General features: G+C 41.9%; 1 protein-coding gene across 2 annotated transcripts in view; it reads right to left on the bottom strand.

Moving 5' to 3' along the window:
* Positions 1 to 959: 959 nt before the first annotated feature.
* The window catches only part of PPM1H (protein phosphatase, Mg2+/Mn2+ dependent 1H), a 306,039-nt gene continuing 287,392 nt past the window's right edge, over positions 960 to 19,606 (bottom strand). For both annotated transcript variants that reach the window (XM_027854174.1, XM_027854175.1), the window contains 2 exons: positions 16,562 to 16,713; positions 960 to 1,657 (listed from right to left, as the gene is read on the bottom strand). In XM_027854174.1, coding sequence (XP_027709975.1) covers positions 1,510 to 1,657; positions 16,562 to 16,713 — 300 coding nt within the window. In that variant the 3' untranslated portion in view covers positions 960 to 1,509. The remainder of the gene's footprint in view (positions 1,658 to 16,561; positions 16,714 to 19,606) is intronic.

Genomic DNA, 19,606 nt, shown 5'->3' with positions numbered 1-19,606 from the left:
TAGCTTGGTGAAGACGCCCCAAGCGTCTGAGACTCACGGAGGAGACGTAGCAGGTAGACCCCACTCCCTGCCTCACCCTGGGTCCCACGAAGCAAAGCATTGTCTTTTGCACAGTAGTCAGAAAGGGTATTTACTTCATTTTGAATCTCATCCCTCTTAAAAACAAGTCAGCAGGGTTGGATTAGGGTTACGAAAGTGGGGTGCTTTGGTGTATGAGCAAGAAGTGTGAAATCATATCTAGAAACAAGAGATGGCAAGGAGGAAGGGTGAAGCAGTCAGTACTTGAGGGTGTACGAGAGACCAGATTGGAGAACGCTGATGGGTACCAGGGGAGCACGAGATGCCCGCCCCCTGGTCACTGTCCAGGGATCCTGGTTTGGTTTTAGGTATGCAATGGGGAAGGAACATGACCCTGGATGTTGTGGTATTCCTCAAAGGAGGTATGGCTAAAAGGCCAATGTAAGAGACTTCCCAGACACCCCAGTCTCCTAAACACTGCTTCAAACAGGTCTCCATATACACAGTGATCCTTTAAACAGGACGGGTGATAGGAAGAGAGAGGGAGGCAGCCATTCAATGAATGTAAATCCCTCCTCCCAGAGAGACCCCTTGGGCCCCCAACAGGAAAGACCAATGAGGGTAATGGTAGATGCCAGAAAGGTCCAAGGAACTATACAGATTTTGGTGAAAACAAACCAATCTGGAAGGAGAACATGACTCAGACAGCTCTCACTGTCATACAAGTGTTCTGTCGTTCAAGGTCCCATTCCACATGGCTGCTCAGGCCCTTGTAGATAAGATAGCATAGGGACTGCCATGGGCTGCGTTTGGGAAATGCATTCCTCGGCAAGGAGCTGCAACATTCCAGCCCTGCTCTCTGGTCCAGGAAGGTGAGGATTCAAAGAATGCAAAAAAAAACAAACCACCCCCCACCACCCGCCCCCCCCCCAAAACCACACCCATAAAAAACCACCCCCGTCTTCTAGGCTTTCCCTGTAACAAACACCAGGCTGACTGGGGGACGTCAGCCTACAATCCAGCATTCACTTACAGTGACTTTCCAGTGTGTATCTTTCTCAATTCTTAGGGAAGCTGGCAATTTGACTGGCTGAACACCTTTTAACTGGGTTATACCTGAAAATGCTTGCTCCAACTATTCTGGAACAAAATAAATACTCATGTGGCCCCCAATGGGTAGGCCTCAACTTAGGTGATCTAGAAAAGGAAGCAAAAGAAACCTGATGCACGAGAGAAGTCTTTGCACTGAGCTCCTGCTGTGTGCCCAAGTCCCATGAATACAGGAGAAGGTGGGACCCAAGGGATACCTGAAGCACTAGGCATTTTGGGGAGCCCTGCCTGGGTAACAGCAAACTCCTCACCCACCTGGCATGGATTGAGAATGGAGGACAGGACACCAATTGGAACTGACTTCTGCATTTCCCTTCCTCAAAGAGACATACCATCTCTCTCTTCCAACAACCCTCCCAGTCCCCTGGGCCATCATGAGTCTCATGAGAGTTTGTTTCCGTGTATTAAAGGAATGACATAGACAGAAATGTCGTCTCCTGAGCCCAGCCGGTCATTGGATATCCGCCAGCCTCTGTCTTTCAGAACGCCTCGAGCTCGCATGACCAGGTCCTGAGCTGCCAGTGTATACCTGGGCAGGGTGAAGCAGAAACAACAGTCAAAAAACAGGCATTTATTAGGCAATTACTGTATGCTAGGCACTGGGCTAAATAAGGAAAATGGGAATACCCAAGAAATGCAAAAATATAATCCCCTGCCTTCAGGGAGCTTACATTCTCAGGAGGGAATTGGTGCACAAAAAAAAAAAAAAATTGTCCATATAAGATATATAGAATGTAAGAGGAAGGCAGGAGACTGACTACAGTCAGAACTTGGGGCTCAAAAGGGGCAGAGCCAGGGAAGGACAGCTGTGCAGTTGTACAAATACCATCAGGATGGACCATGGAAATTCTGGGTAATCTGCAACACTGAGACTAGTCCCAATGCACATTTATCACCCCTTCCCCCCTACTTGTACTCTCACTGGGTCTTGCTTATAAAGTCACTCAATTCCCACATAATTGAATTCCCATGGAAACCAAACAAGGAAATACAAAACAGAGGCATAGGAGATGGTCTTTCAGGCCTTCTGCCTGATTGGTCTGAGGCTGGACAATTTCTTTTCTGGGTCTGGGCCCATGGGCCAGTGCTTAGTTTCATGGCTCAATTAATACATCTGCTGTTAGTTAGCCTTTCAAAAATGACAACTGTCTTGGCACCCCCTTAGTGCAGGGGGTTTTAACTTCTTTTTACATCACAGCTGCTTTTAGCAGTCTAGTGAAGCCAATCCCCGCCCCCCACCCCCAGAATACGTCTTTGAATGTAACAGAGAAAATACATAGACTTAACAAAGGAAACCAATTGCACTGAAAGACAGTCACAAAAATATTTTTAAAAACCTGGGGTGAAGAACTGCTGCCTTAGTAATGAGGGGGAGAGTTGGGTAACTAATCAGAATCCTTGTAATCGGGAATGTTCAGAATTCACCACCAAGCGAGACCTTCTCTTTGGGCAAGGCTAGATCTAATCTTCCTTGAGGAGACTCAATCTCAAACGAGCCCAAGCTGAAGAAGGGGGCTCCAATTCTTTTATTCCCTCTTGCCTTCCCAAAAAGAGAAAAAGAAACGCATTTTTTGTTTTTAGTTCACACACTAAGATAATGAAACAAGCCAAACTAAATGAGCTGATAGGTTCTGAAGCAGGTTTAAAAACCACTTAATGTACTTAGCTTACAAAAATTTACCCAGAAATCATTTAGATAATTTCCAGTTGTGATTCCCCCCACCCAAACACATTTGGTGTCACTGCCTCTAGGGTGATGCTGGGCAGTACCAGCCTCTAAATTTAGCGGTGGGATTCCTTATCAACTCTTTTAGAACTTAAAAAAAAAAGTTAAAACTTAGCCTGACTATGCTAAAAATAAGTACAGAATTTAAAAGCACAGTAACCTACCTGGAACATTTTTGTTAATTTATAATAACTAGACTGTAAAACCAAACAACACGGCATGCCTTGAGAACTCTGAACAACACAATGACCAATCAGCATTCCAAAATACACTATGTGCCTCCTCACAAGAGAGATGATGGGCTCAGGGTATGGAATGAGACAATCTGTTTGGGAGGTGGGGATAGGGCTAATGTGAGACTTTGTTCTGCTTGACTGTGCATATTTATTGACACATGCAATATTCCTCACTGAGGCGGTGCAGCAGATAGAGTGCTGAGCCTGGAGTAAGAAGACCTGAGTTCAAATGCAGCCGTAGACTTACTAGCTCTGTGTGACCCTGGCGGCAAGTCACTCCACCTGTTTGTCTCAGTTTCCTCAACTACAAAATGGGGTTAATAATAATACCTACCACCCAGGGTTGTTGTGAAATGAAACAATCAAATAATATCTGTAAAGGGCTTAGTGTAATGCTTGGCATATAGTAAGTGTTATACAAATGCTAGCTATTTATTATTATTTTTGTTGTTGTTGCTATTGTTATTATTATTCTATTTGCTAAAAAGGTTGTCTTTTTTTTAATTCAATGGTGGGGCAGGGAGTGGGAAGGAGAGACAATTGATATTTGCTAACTGAAAAAGATAAAATTTAATTCAACATTAAAAAAGATTCACATTTTAAAAAATCAATTTCAAATTGCATTCCAGAATGGTCAGACCAATTCACAGCTCTACCAACAGTATATTAGCTCATCTACCTTTCTTAAAAGACTCCAACACCGATTATTTTCATCTCTGTCAATTTGCTGGGTGTGAGGTAAAACTTCTGAATTGTTTTGATTCGCATTTTTCTTATAGTGACTTGGAATAATCTTTCATATAGTTGTTAATAGTTGGTGATTCTTTTGACAACTGTTTGTTTACATCTTTTGACCCTGGATCCACTGGTGAATGGTAATTGGTCATTTATATATATATATATATATATAAAAATATATATACACACACACACACATATATATATACATACATATATACACACATACACATATATATACACACAAATATATTTTTATGTAAATATATAATTTTGAATATATATATTCCTATAAATCTTAGATATTTTGCAGACTCTTATCAAACATATCTTTGCAACATCTACCAACTGATTTTAATTCTGCCCTCTAGGGCCAAGCAAAATTATTGTAACTTCTTTCCTGATACTTGAAGGCAGTCCCCCCCCTCAACCCCCCCAATCTCTTCTCCAGGCTAAACATCACTTGTTTCTTTAACTAATCTTCATATGGCCTAATCTTGAGGGCTGTCCTTAAGGTCCTGGATATCCAACTCTGGCCACTTCTATAAATATGGAACCTAGAGTTGAACACATTATTTCAGATGCACAAGATGTAATGTCTCTGATATTCTGTTTTACCAATGTGCCCCTCACATCTATAGCAGAGTGTCAGGAAGACTGTAGGCACTTCATAAATGACTGCTGAATGTGGTCAGACCAGCACAGAACCCTATGGAGGACACTACAGTCCAAAGATCACATAGCTTTCCTAGATGCCTTACCCACAGTGCTGAGTCCTCAGAGCTTTTCCAGACAAGTGTTATGCCACACTTCCCCCAATTTATATTTGGGTTTAGGGGGAAAAAACCACCTTCAGTAATATATGAGTTTATGCTTTTAACATATTATATTTGGCCTGATATTCTAGCCTTTCAGGGACTTATTAGAACCCTATCACCCACTGTTTTAGGTATTCATCTCAGTTTTATGTCATCTGAAAATCCTATATGCATACCAAGTCACTGATTAAAGAATACATGGTAAAGGACAAATTGGGTCCCTAGGTAATGCAGCAGATGAGAGCACTGGGCTCATCTTCCTGAGTTCAAATCTCAGACACTTACTAGCTGTGTGACCCTAAGCAAGTCACTTAGCCCTGTTTGCCTCAGTTTCCTGATCTGTAAAATGAGCTGGAGAAGGAAATGGCAAACCATTCCAGTATCTCTACCATGAAAGCCCCAAATGGGGTCACGAAGAGTAGGAAACGACTGAAAATGAGTGAACAACAATAATAACGAGAAAAAAGATAGATCCTTGCATCATTCCACTACAGACTGCCTTGTAAGATGACAGGGAACCGTTAACAACTACTTTTGAGATGTGGACATTCAACTGATGCAGAATTCAACTAACTCCGACTGTCAGATGCACATCTTTCTTATTCACAAGAAGAGGACGTTAATTACATGCTTTCCTAAAATTAAGGTCAACTGTATCCAGCGCATTTCCCAGATCTACCACTTTTATAACTGCCCAAAAAGTAAATGAGGGTAGGTTGGCCTGACTTGTTACTGACAAGACCATGGTGGTGGCTTTTACTACACATTCCTTTTCACTGCTTGTTTAAATTATCCAAGCATTCTTAACTGGTGTCCCAGAGCTGGTTTTCAAAATATTTTCCTGTCTTTCAATATAATTGGTTTCCTTTATAATCCTATGTGTTTTGTTTCACGCATTTTAAAACATTATTCTGAGTAGGGGTCTATAGGCCTCTCCAGACCCCTGATTAATAAGTATGTTCTAGAATTTTGCTAGGATTTGAAGTTAAGCTTGTTGGCCTATAGTTTACCAAGTACGTTAACTCCCTTCTATAAAATGCTTTTCTACAACAAATGCATAACAATGGATCCAAAGCATTTTGTTTAAAAACAAAAACAAGAAAGCATTTTTGCATCTACAATGAAAGGCAAATATTTTCCAAATCATTTAAACTTGACTCTTTTTATAAATAAAAATTAACTTTCTCTATACATTAAAAAAATGAGGGTCACTTTAGATAATTTCTGAATCAATGTGCTGTTTTCTCCCTTTACCTCTCCCATCCATGTACCCTACCCTGAAAGGTATGTTCTTCAGACCCTGAATTTAAGAAGGTAAGAGAGAATCCCATGTGGAGAGATCTTCAATCTCTCTTTGAAAACACTACCCCATATCCATGTAGGTCAATAATGTGGGATGGGAACGGGAGGTATTTTCTGTGGAGAGGATTCTGGTGAAACACACTGGGAAAACCAGTAATAGGTCTCTTTTCCTAGCATTGGTCTCTAAGGGACAAGAATCACCCAGTAGACTGCCTCAAAACACATTGCTACAGTGTCTCTCAGGTCAAACCCCCTCTTTAACAGGGGGACCAAAGAAGAAAGGCAAAGGGAATGGGTTCCAGGTCTTGCTTTTAGGAACAGAACAATGGGGTGGGACAGACGGCCCAAATTGGTTTCCTAGCACGCACTGCAGGCCACCCACATGCCATCCAGTGAAGCGATCTTGAGTAAGAAGCAACATCTAACAAGGATACTTTGTAGGAACCCTAGACCAACTTTAGAGACAGACACACTCCAACAGCTCCACGGGCAGGAATGTGATGTTCCTGTGTTTTGCTGGTCCATCCTCTTTACCCTACACTTTGTAAGACATGATGGTGAATACCAAAGTCTGTAGGGATGTTTTCATCTCCTCTGCACTACCATCAAGCTTACTGGCATTTGCTTCAATTCAACAAGTATTTATTACACACCTACTGGTGCAAGACATTGTGCTAGGCACTGGAGATGCAAAAGAAATACACGCAGAACTTTAAAAGAGTCCCTGCCCACAAAAGAGCTTCTGTTCTACCGTGAGACACCACATAAAAGCAGAGAAATGGTACCCAGACACTATGGGTGCTGAAAACTAAGAAAACAGCTAACATGCGTGTGTGTGTGTGTGTGTGTGTGTGTGTGTATGTGTGTTGGGGGGAACTCTGACTTTTTGCACTTTAATCATCTCCTCTCTCCCTCTTTCCTTTCTACCCCCAACAATCCATAGATTGAGAAATTCTTTGTCCCAATCCCAAAGCTATTACACGGAACTTTTATGAATTACGAACTGATCAATAAGGAGGCTTTGAAAGTGCTTAAAATTGAATACATTAGTACTTGGCCAAAACAAGAATTCTCTACCTTTTACAAGGCCTATCTTAATAGATAAGAAAGATATAGGCAGATGTTTCTACAAGTAATAGAACAAAAGGACCTTTTACTTGGGGGGGAGTAGGGTAAGGTTTGAGATCTAAAAAAAAAAACAAACAAACCCCAAACCTTATTCAATATACACCTTACCCTAGAGGTAAAGTCTATTTTATTTTTCTTCGAGGAATCAAATAATAAAATATGATCACACCCACAAAAATGTATAGCAGCAAGAGAAATCTGAGCAGATCAAGGAACGGGAGAAAACAATTCAACCATATACTGGGAGAGGGCTATAGACTCAGCTGCTGGGTCTGGCAACGAACGTGGCGGGGGTGGGAGAGGCGGGCGGTGGTTTCTGGAAGTTGTAGATGAATAGCAGTTGTGAGTCCATGATTGACCGCGTTTATTCACTAATGCAGCGGATTTCAGATTCAGCTGTCAGGACAGCATCAGAGAACTGCTGAAGTAGTTGCAAAGCATCTACTTTCTCCTAATGAGGAGTCTGACCGGAATGCAACTTTTGTATTTTGAGAACATTCTTCTTCTCCGGCTGAAGCTTTCAATATTGATCAGCAAAGCACGGCAGGATGGAATAGCTGCTGAGGCGGGAATGGGCTTGGGAAACCTCACATGGCTTGGCTGAGAGCCTTCCCTGGGCTCTGGGGGTGGGGAAAAGGGGGGGGGGGCGGAGTTGGAGAGGTCACAGTGGAGGAGAAAGGGAAAACAGCAAAGGAAGCCAGACGTGTGACTGTGAGTCAGGTTAAGGAGCCACGCTGATGAGACTGGCTGAGGGGAAAAGCCAATACCTCTTCTTACCAGCCCTGCCCCCCAAACTGGGGAAGGGGTAGAACTGGCAGCATTGACCTGGGAATCCTTCTAAATGGACAAGAAACAGCCCTCTTTCCCAGACTTAATACTTACACAGATAGATTATTTCCCACTGTATCAATCACTATGCATTTACCAAGTGTTTCCTTTGTGCCTGGCACTGGGTTAAGCCCTGTGGGTACCCTTAACAAAGAATAACTCACAGGGTAGAGGGCCCTGGACTTGAAGTCCAGGTCAAATCCTGCCTCAGACATTTACCAGCTGTGTGTCCCTGGGCAGGTCACTTAACTATTTTCAGCCTCAGTTTCCCTATCTGTAAAAAGGGGATGATAATAATAATAATTATTATAATATTAATGATGTTTATCTCACAGGAGTACTATAAGAATCAAGTGAATAATGTATGTAAAACAGTTTGCAAACCTTAAAAGTGCTATACAGAGGTCAGCTTAAGGTATTCAAATGTAACAGAGTAATATTACGTTGTAAGAAATGAAGAAAGGAATGGTTTTAGAGAAACCCGGCAAGACTTGTATGAACTGATGCAGAGTAAAGTGAGCAAAACCAGAACAATTTATACTATAACAACACTGTAAAAATGAACAAATTAGAAAGACTTAAAATCTATGCAATGACCAAGCATAATTCTGGGGGGCTTCATGTTACCCATCTCCTTACAGAGAGGAGTTGGACTAAATGTGTGGAATGAGGCATACATTTTTGGATGTGGCCATCATGAGAATTTGTTTTGACTCTACATATCTGTTACAAGGGTTTTGTTTTTCTTTTCTTTTTTGGGGGGGGAGTGGGGGAGCAGGGGAGAGAATAAGAAGGAGAGAACATAAATGCTTATTAATTGAAAAAAAAGATTAATTAAGAAAGTCAAGCAAGCCATTCTCCTAACAGGCTTGTCATTCCAGCCCTGGCCAAGCCCTTCAAAACATTCCGTTGTGCCAGCAAAATAGCAGCCCCATTGCTACCCTGTCCACATAAATATCCCAAGGAAAGAGGGGAGTGTTCAGTGTTGAAAGGAGGTCCCAGGACTGGTTTATGTCTCCTATGCCCAGAAACAAGCCAATCGGCCTCCTATCTATTCATCAAACACCAGACCCGACACTAATGAGTTTGTTCTAAAACTTGTAATAGCCAGCAAGAAAAACCACAAATAAACCCTTCTTTTGCTTTTAGAGCTCAGTCGCTGGAAAACCATATGGCCCTGCCAGTAAACACTTCAGCCCAAGGGTTTAATAAAAGGAGATTTCATTTCCTTTGCCAAAATAAATGGAATGCTATAGAGGTTTTGAAAGCCAAGATGTAATAATAATACTCACTACCTGGCATGGTAGGTGTTCTCACTGTCAAACGTATACTAATTGAGTCCTTCCTTAGTAAAGTGCATGACTACCTTTTGCTTCTGGGAGCTTGGATGGGAAGAAAGAGTTGGTATGAAACGTAAGCCTCCAGGACACTATCTTAGCTCTGACCTTCCAAGCATGGGACCCGCAATATCGCAGAGCTCAGAGGTGCAACTACTATCCTATCCCAGCAGTTCTTATAGTTCCAAGGATCCCGAGATTCGAGATTTGAGGCAAGGATATTTCTGATGATAATGGATCAGAGAGGAAAGAGTGTGTGTGTGGACGTGTGTACTGGGGTGGCAGGGGAGGTTTTGTCCGTAGAATTTGCATCTGTATCGCTATCTATTCCTAACTGTTTTCTGGCCCCAAGGACCCTGGCTCAACACAAGCCCATGCTAAGTGTCTTCTTACGAATCCAGGGTCCCATAAATCTACCCATTCCTTCTGCCTCCAGATTTGCATCTCTTTATCTTTAGGGATGGGACCCTTCCACCATGTAGGGTTAAGAGGCAGCACCAAATCTCATTCTTCACCTCACTCCCAACATCCCCTAACTCGCTCTGGGGAGGCATCCAATCCCACAGCATCTTCAGGCCCTGAAGACCCTGGCATGAATCATCTTGGAGCCCCAGGAGCTCCGCTCCCCTTGTCCCATTCCTCACAATGTTCTGTAGATGAGCGGCTCATTTTATGATGCCAAAATGACATAGGGAGCTATGCTCTGCCACCCAAGTGAATTCCACTTTAGGGCAAACTCTAGAATGGAGGGGGAAAAAAGCCCAGCCAGGCAGCCAGCCTGCCCACTGATAGCCAGCTTACTGCTCACAGGCCACCTTTTGATATTCGTTGAGGTGGCTGCAAAAAGCAAAGGGACTATTAAGATATACTGAAGCCAGGAAGCTCATACCACCTCAATTCTTATCACCTTTCCGCCTGAGAGGGCACTATGAAGGTCAAAGTGTTACAAATACATCTTTATGCTAATAATCCCTTCACCTGACAATCCACCCGGGTTAGGGGAGATGCTACTTTGCATTCCCTGTTGGTAAGAATGTCATCTAAAGAAAACAATGCTTGTAATTTGCTCCCCAACTTTTGTTATCATTCCTTGCCCCTCTCCCTCCTCATCAGACCCTCAGCTGTCACAGTACTTGATGGTGGGCTACCTGATTTCTGCAGAGGAAAAATTGGGGTGCAACTAGCAGAGGGAATGAGGGGAGAGGGGGAGAGAGAAGGGAAAGAGAGAAGAGAAGGGAGAAAAAGAGAGGAGAGAGAGAGAAGAGATAAAGATGGGGGAGAGGAGAGAAAGAGAGAAGGGAGAGAGGAGAAAAAGAGAAGGGATAGAAAGAGAGAAGGGAAAGAGGGAAGGGAAAGAAAGAAAGAGAGGAGAAGGAGAGAGAGTACAAGTAAAACATTAAAAGCAAGAAGATTCTGATTCATTTCCCTACAGTATATTAAACCTGGAGACTCCGACCCTCTCCTGTTAAGGGGAGGCTTTGGGAAGCCCTGGGCAGCCCTTTGGCCTTTTGAGTGTCCACAGGAATTTTCTGCACCTCCCCAAAGAGGCCCCAGAAGCAAGCCTATTGTTCTCTGCTGCACTGGGGGCTGATGAAGGGTTGTTTGAGTCCCTGGAATGACTAACCAAGTAGAAAGAAAAGCAGCCCGGAAAGGCATGATGGGGGTGGTGGGAGAGAGGGGGGAGGAGAAGCTACTTATTACCAATGGAAACCTAAAGTGTGTCTTTCCTTAGGGGGCACACGGGGCCGGGCTTGGTTGCTCTCCCATTTTGTTCTGCAAGCCTGTATTGAGAGGCACAGTCAGAAAATAATAGTTCAGGCCTCCCCTGCTTTCCAAGTCATTCATGCAGCATGGCAGCTTCACAAAGGTCATTGTAGGAGACAAATGGGCAAAAGCCCATCGAATGCCTTTCAATCTACACCTTCCCAGCGGCAGTTGCTGGGTTCTCTGTCGTCACAATGGTTTCTCCAATAGACGGACACTGGGGCATTCAGGCTAAGCAGCTTGGTGTCATTTTTAATTCCCATCCTTCAAAAATGTCTGTACATGCACACCTCATATATTACACATAGAAAATATGGAAGTATGTATTAAACATGTTTACAGTTTTATATTAATTCAGCCATTAAGGGTTTCAAATAAATTACTGGGTCTATAGGGCTGAGAATCCATATGCATTCAACAACACATCTTGATGAAGACCCTCTGACTTCGGAGTGCTAAATTCAAATCCCAGCCCTGGTGCTTTCTTGCCTGTTTTGGGCAAGCTATTTCGGCTCTGTGGGCCTCAGTATCCTCCTCCAAAAAAAAAAAAAATGAGAAGATGGGCCCAGTTTTTTTCTCAGGTCCTTTCCAGCTTCAAATCTATGAACCTATGATCTATTTATCCAAAGGTTTTCTGTTATTACTGGATTAATGAATTCTATCCCATAAATGTTGTCAATACCAAGGTCTCCTTGTCTTTAATGAGTACATGATGAATAAATTCTGGCAATTAGACAGGGCTTATCATGCCAAGGAGGAAGAAGGAGCTGGAGGCCAGGAAGGTTGTGACGTGTCTTCAGAGTCATAATGAACAGGGGCTAGGGTGATGATATGAAGGACTCATTTCCTCCCTCCCTGCCTCCCCTTTCCTAACTGTGTTTTGGTCCAGGTGAAAATATCCCTAGTTTGATTCTGTTTATCTAAGGTCTCAAAGTCAAACCCAAGCCTGCTTTTCAAGCCTCCAGTCTGAAGTTCCATCTGTTACTTGATTGCCCTCATGAAACATCTTACTTTTCCTCTTTCTTCACCTCTTCTTTTTGCCTTTGTGGTAGAAGTAATTTCTGCTAGCATCCCTACCACATAGGCTAGACTAGCTTTTTTTCCTTAAAAAGCAGGGAAGCTGTGTTCAAGGACTTGGTGGGTCCAGCCCACCAAGAGCCAGGGCCTCACAGACTTGAGGCACACCTTACTGCCATCTGAATTATCATACTATTCTGACCAGACCTAATTCTGTATGGAGATGGGCGTCTATTTGAATCAATGCTGTATCCTCATTGAGAATCCTTTCCATGTTATTTTAAAAATATATATATTTCACCAAATATTTTTAGTGTTAACTTAATTTCTTTTTAAGTGTTGGGATGGTGTACCAGTGTCCCATTTCATTCTAATCCTGGTCCTGAATCAATGTCCCAGCCTGAATTGAGCCTGGCTCCTGGACAACCTTCAACCTCTTTGGTTATGGTTCCCTTTCTTGCCTAAAATACAGACCTCAGGTCTTCATTCATTTTTTTTTTTAACCTGCCCTATCTGCACCACACTTCCCTCTGTGGGCCCTAGGTATCCTCAACCCAATCTCTGTGCTTTTTTTATGACAGTAGTCCTGTCCACTGCCTAGGAGATCCTCAATCCCCACTCTACCCTCGCCGAGACACCCGCAGTGGCTTCCCAGGCTGGGTGAGTCTTTCACTAGCTTATTTGTTGCTATGGAGAAGAACACTGATGAATAAGGGCAGGTATGCAGCCCAACTGCCAACAAATATTACTCATAAAAGAGGGTTGGTGTCATTTAGTTCTTATAATTTGCAATTTCTTGGCTCTGACCTTTTGCATTCATAAATGCAGAAAGACTGCAGCTGATGAGCTCATATCAACATGAAAATAGTGGTGACATGGCAATGGGCAGAAAAATATTCAAGGAGCAAAAAGACCCATGTGCAAATCAAAGAACCTGCAGACAAGGAGGAAGCATGAGGTTACCCGGTCCATCCCACTGACTTCAAGAAAACAGCAACTGCTGGAAGATGGTGGCCTGCCATATTCTGCTTTTTTTCCCTTCTGATGCTCTTTGTCTAATAATAATTATAGCTAACATTTCCACGGCACCAACTATGTTTTAGGCATTGAGCTAAGTACTTCATAATTATCTCATCTGATCCTCGTAGCAAAACCAGCTAGGAAGGTGCTATTAATGAACCCTATTTTACAGATGAGGAAACTGAGGCACAGAGTAGGTAAGTAAGCCAAGCTCAGGGTCACACTAGCTATAAGCGTCAGGTTTTCCTGACTCCAGGCCCAGCAGCTCTATCCACTGTACCAACTCGCTGTCCTTGGTTTCTATTACAGACTTAATAATCAACAAAAACAAATAACCAAACATCCAAAATAATGGATAAAATCTTAAAGAAAACCCTTAGCATTTAACAAGGTAGAATCAATAAATTAGCTGATAACAAACAAGCAAAGACCTTCGTTCCTGTGTCCTCTTCCACATCTGCTGGAAAGACTACTACCTCTGGCTGCGTCTGCCCCACCCCTCCCGTAATGTGGAAGCATATAGCACTCAAGCTTGAGCTGTGTTATTTAAATAAACATGTATATGTATATATGTATATATGTATATACACATAAATACATATATATACACATACACACATAAGTGTGTGTATATGGATGGATGAGTGTGTGTGTGTGTATACACATGAGTATATAAAGAATTAATGTTTTAACAGTGTCTTTGGTCTGGTATTTAAATTCTGTTTACTGCCTAGAATCGGGGATGTTGTTGTGTTCTTCCAAAGACATCAGAGGCCTTGAATAGAGGGACTATCCCTCTGGTAACCAAAGGATGTGTCCCTCAGTTTATCATGAACCAGAGTGAGACAGATGACCTGAACCTGATGGAAAGAAGGGATGCTTTATTTTTCAAGATTTTTTTTTCTTCAAAGGTACACCTCTGATATTTTTATTACTATTTTGGTCAATCAAAAAATGCCTTCATTTTACTTTGCTATTATTAAATCCTGTCCTTTGCTTCACGATTACTATAAAATTTAAGTTGGAAGCTGCTTGGGCAGAGAGGGAATTCTGATTAGCAGAGGGAATTCTGATTAGCAGAATGAACTCTGCCAGTCTCTGAACCTATCTCCCAGAAGAAATGCTAGTGCTTTAATAAATTGTCCTTGGCAGTTTCAGGCTAACACACAGTGGAGAGAGTTTTTCTTCCACATAAATAGAGTTGTAGTACACGTCTACATATCTCTGTCCAATGCTTTGTTTAGGCCTTTCCATGGTTTCTTAAACGTTTCACACTTAGAATTTTGCATGGGACAATGATATTCTGTTACAATAATATATCATACTTTTTTTTTTGGTATTTTTCACTCTGAGGACATGTTAGTTTATAGGAACATAGGTTCAGACCTGGAACAGGCCTCCAAGTTCACTGGCTCCAACCCTCTCATTTTACAGATGAGGAAACTGAGGCACAGACAGGTTAAATGACTTGCCTAGGGTCACACAGCTACTAAGTGTCTGAGGTAGGATTTGAATTTAGGCTTTCCTGACTCTAAGCCCAGTACTTTTGCTATTAGAAACAGAACAGAGAGGAGTATTTTTGTATAAATGGGCTAGTTTTCCTTTTTTAAAATAAAGTTTTAGCAATGAAACCCCAGGTCAAAAGGTACAAAAAAAGGTTTGTACCATCTACACCCCACCAGCAATAAGACTACCTATTTCTCCACAGCCTCACCAATGTTAGATTTTATAATGCTATTTTTGGCATTTTAATGTGGTTTTAAAAAAAGTTTTGTTGATGACTTTTTGCCTCTCCCCTTCCCCCATAAACCTGCCCCGTAAAAAGAAAAACGATTAAAGCAAAAACGTCTGATATGGAGACCTTGTCCATTAGTGCACAGGGGGTAGGGAGTTGATAAAGGGACCTTTGAATTTATTAAGTTTCCTTTGCTTACTTGACGAAATTTTAAAATGTAAATGGTAGGCAAAGAGTTTTAAGCTCTTAAAGAAAGTGTAAATATGTGTTTACACTTTACTATTCCTTTAGAACAGGGGGTTCTTAACCTTTTTTTTTTTTTTTTTTTGCATTATAGACTTCTTACTGGCAGTCTGATGAAGCCTATTTTCCTTCCTGGAATAATGCTGCAAACACTCACTAAAGAGTAAGTTGAGATGGCAAGCTCTGAGGAACATTTTAGACAGAGTTCCTCAAGGTAAGGGAGGGTACTTCTTTCTCTCCCCCAACTGTCCATGGTAACATCTGCTGGAGATGTTATTTCTGTCCAGTGAACTGGCCTGGATTAACTCTGGGAGATGAGATAGTTAGTCCTGGCAGAAGGGTGTTGCGATTCAGGGAGAAGGCCCAGGGAGGCAAGCTGGGTGACTTGCACAGCCAAAACATATGCCCAGAAGAGAGCAATGTGAGTCTACCATTACACTGTGACCCCTATAGCACTGAAGGTCAGATTTGCATTGGATACATGTGTTCCCTAAGCGTATGCCTCTCCACTAGTCTGCTAGGGGCTCCAGGTATTTGTAGGAAAATAAGCCTTAGGTGTATGGAAGGAATGTTTTGTAATTATTTTTCATGCTATACCATTTCAGTAAATACCTTTGTTTTGAGCTAACTGTGTCAACTAGCTTACTACTGAAAGAAAAACCATCCATGGGGGCTCACAAGTTTTTAGGAGGGCAGATCCACAGAGTACCTTGAATCTGAAATAACTGCCCTCTGATGCACTCAAACCTGTAAGTTCAAGTTGGGGATGTAGCCAAAGAGGGGGTACCACTTATACAATATTCTGGTTACCTCTCTGCCATAAAGAAGGAGGCATGTTTCATTTATTTATTCTCTAGGGCCTCTGCTGGTTTTTCTACTACTCAAAGTTCAACTCCTTTTTGTAATTTCTACCATAGTTCTAAAAAAGCTTCCAAAGAAATATCACCAGGCTGGGTTAAGGAGAATGGAGGGGTGGTCAAGCCATCTCTATTGATAAAAGCAAAAGGATGAGCTCTCTCAGAGTAAGAGATGCCCCTAATAGGCCCCAAAAGGTATAAATACTTTACTTACACATCTTAAGTTTATACTCTTAGCCACCTGAGGAATGACCCTGATGAGAGATCTCCTTCCTGAGTTATGATGTCTAACCATCCACGTCAGGCTTTATTACTTCAATATTTCAAGGATCTGACATGTGGTTGGTGAAGGTGCTCCTACTACTAATGCATATAACTACCCTCACAGCACTGTAAAAGACCATCTTGCTAAGGTTATATGGCTGAAAAAGACATCATTTACCTGGTGGCCAGCCCTCTGGTAAGAAACCTTTTTACACTTAAGCTGGTCCTCAGATGACAGACTCACAGTCTATAATTGGGCACATAAGTATAGCTTTTCCGCAATGGCAGGATGTTGTGGAGCAAACAGGAGTATCGAATACCCGCGAGGTTATTTTAACTTTTTAAAAAGTGCATTTTTGGAGAGCTACCCTCAGTGCACCGGACAACCTACACCTAAAACCATCGCATACAAACACCAACCTGTGGGGGTCATCAGGATCACAGTTAGGAAGAAATTGTGTGATGGCTTCAGCCACTTCTTCGTTCACTAAAACATCCCAGAGTCCATCCGTGGCTAAAATCAGCACGTCATCTGCACCATGCTCATACTGCGTGAGATCATAGACTCTCACCTGCAATCACAAGAAGAGACAGGATCATGATGTAGGACATGCAGGGGCCCTTTGACCTTGACTCCATCGTCTCGTGACCTCAGAAACCCTGTCTGCTTATACAGTCTTGCACTCCCAAAGACTTCCTTCACACTTACACTCTCTCCTCTTTGGCAGAATAGCTTTAAGAGACTCTACTGGATTAACTGAAAACTTGAGAGGGCTAAGCTGGTACAAATAAATCAGTATAAATGACTTAATCCAATGGACTGTGCCCAACATTTGCTTTCATTTTATTTTTTACCAGGATTGAACGAGAGTGTGTGCTTGATAAATATTATCTGACACTCAAACTCAATTATCTGACACCGTGAGTACTCCCTTCAGATCACATCCCTTCCATGCCTGCCCTTCCTCTGGAACTCTTGCAACCCATTACTGGCTAACAAAGCAATTTTATAACGTGATGCCTGAGACTTTACAAGGAAAACGGTACGCTTCACCAAATTGAAGGAGTTCTCTCAAAAGCCTGAAGCACTGTGTTGAACACACAGTCCTCAATAACGTAGTGAGAATAAGTGTTACTCTGACATAACTGACTCCATTTTGTATTAGGTCACCATTTTGAGATGAAGTATTTTGATGTTTTCTTTTTCATAATTTGTTTTTTCACTATTAAGCTGATAACCATATGTGTGGTATAGGTTGATAAACAACATATGTGCATATAAACAACTAGTAAACATATGGGACCCCCAGATAGGACAGACCACCAATGGGAAAATTTGGCAAACAATTTTAGTTTATGTGATTAGTTTCTATCATCAGACATAAATCAAATTAATTGGTAAACAAATTAGGCCACTAGTCACCAACCAGAACTTGGGAGTAACTAGCTAACACCCATGGCTAAAAATATAAGAAACCCACCAGAGACCCTGCAGCCTTCAGCCTGACCTTGGATTGAGACCCACAGCAGCTCCTGTGTTCCTTACACTTAAGACTCAAGCATTCTCCATGTTTGCTGGAGGGCAGTACTCATTAGCTGACTTCTATTTGCTGACTTGTCAAGCAACCACCTTGAAGGGACACACATGGCCTGTGCCTGGGATGGAAGGGAGTCTTGCCATTAAGTACCAGGATGAGACACATACACTGGGAAGTCTGAGGAAATTGGGTTTGTGGCTTGATCCTAGCAAGATTAATGATTGTACTGTCCAACAGAGATAATATAAACTGTTTGCACATATTTGATTAATAAAGTTTGCTAGCATTGAGAAGCATAAATCTAATTTTCTACTGCATTAGTTAGTATAAATAATGGTAAATCGATTTTGTGTATGCATGTTCTGTTACAAGTAAGTACATGGCCTCAACAAACATTATACAGCACTTACTATTTGTAGGGTGCTAGGTACCTGGGGCACAAAGATTTCAAAACAAAACAAAACATAACACAGCAAAGATCTGTTTCTTCAAGGAGCTTATTCTGTGCCAGGGATGGGGAGGGGCAAGGTTAACCAGAATATTTACTTATTCAGGACCACTCTTCTACAACCATATTAGAGAAAATGAAAGATGGAAGGAGTACAAAGCTCATGGTTAGAGGCAAATACTGACACTGCCAGAATATATCAGATATACTACCTCAACGAAGTCACTAAACCTTCCTGGGCCTCAACTTCCTCATCCAAGAAAAATGGGGCTAACAATACCCACAGGATCGATCTACCCTACAAGGTTCTTTGGGAGTTCAAAGGAAATAAGACATAAACAGCAGGTGGTAAACTTTGATAGACACTCATGCATTTTGGTGGAGCCGTGAACTGGTCCAACCATTATGGAAAGCAATTTGGAATTATGAGAAGAAAGAGACTAAAATATCCATATCCGGGGATAATAATGCTAGGTCTATACCCTCCCTAAGGACGGGGGGAAACCATCCTTCTATATACCAAATATATATACACCAAATACACCAAAATACTTACAGTAGCATTTTTTAGAGAAGCAAAGAACTGGACACAAATTAGATGCCCATTGTTTGGCAAATGGCTAAACAAGCTGAGGTATATGAATGTAACAGAATATTACTTTGCTGTAAGAAATGACTACAGAAAAGTACTAGATGACTTATATGACCTGATGTATAATGAAGCAAGCACAGGCGGGGAAAAGGACATACATAATGACCAAAACAAAGTAAATGGAAAGAACAATAAAATAATACAGGTAGAATTCTGTGAAATTATGACCAAACTTGACTCCAAAGAAGTAATATGAGAAAACCATATCCATTGTCCCTCATCCCCCACTCCTCAGTCTTTTCAGAGCTGAGGGTCTGTGGATATGGAATACTGCAAACATTGGCCTTTTTTGATGTGTTGGTTGGATTTGCTGAACTGGGTTGTTTTTTTTTTTTTTAAATAATTTGTCATTTTAACACTTTGGCGTAAGGGCTGGTTCTGTGTAAAGAGGAAGGGATAGGGTGGAAAATGTAGATGATATAAAAATAAAAGTTATTTATAAAAAATTTATTAATAAGAAAGCCCCCTCTGAGTTCCAGCCCATTGTGGCCTCCTTAATGGAGAGAAAAGTGTTACTTATAAATGGCTCAAGAAAAATCCTTAAGGAAAGATCACACCTGGCTGGCTTTTTTTTTTTTTTTAAATAGATACTCTTGAGAGCAAGACCACCATGAAAATGTAAAGGTTTAAACTCTAGACAGCCAGTTGTGTCTTATGAAAAAAAGTACTGACCTAAGCAAAAGACAAGTCAATTCCTCTGTCCTGGCTTTGCTTCTGACCTTCTGCCCTTTGCCATCATGCCTCAGCTGCTGTCTCACCCTGCACCCTCCCTCAGCACCCGGAGGTTCCTCAGCCTGAAATATCCTTCCATCATGTACGCTCCCATC

The sequence above is a fragment of the Vombatus ursinus genome, unplaced genomic scaffold (assembly GCF_900497805.2).
Source record: "Vombatus ursinus unplaced genomic scaffold, bare-nosed wombat genome assembly UNPS02010320.1, whole genome shotgun sequence".
Taxonomy (NCBI): Eukaryota; Metazoa; Chordata; class Mammalia; order Diprotodontia; family Vombatidae; genus Vombatus; species Vombatus ursinus.
This window is presented reverse-complemented; position numbering and strand designations above follow the sequence as displayed.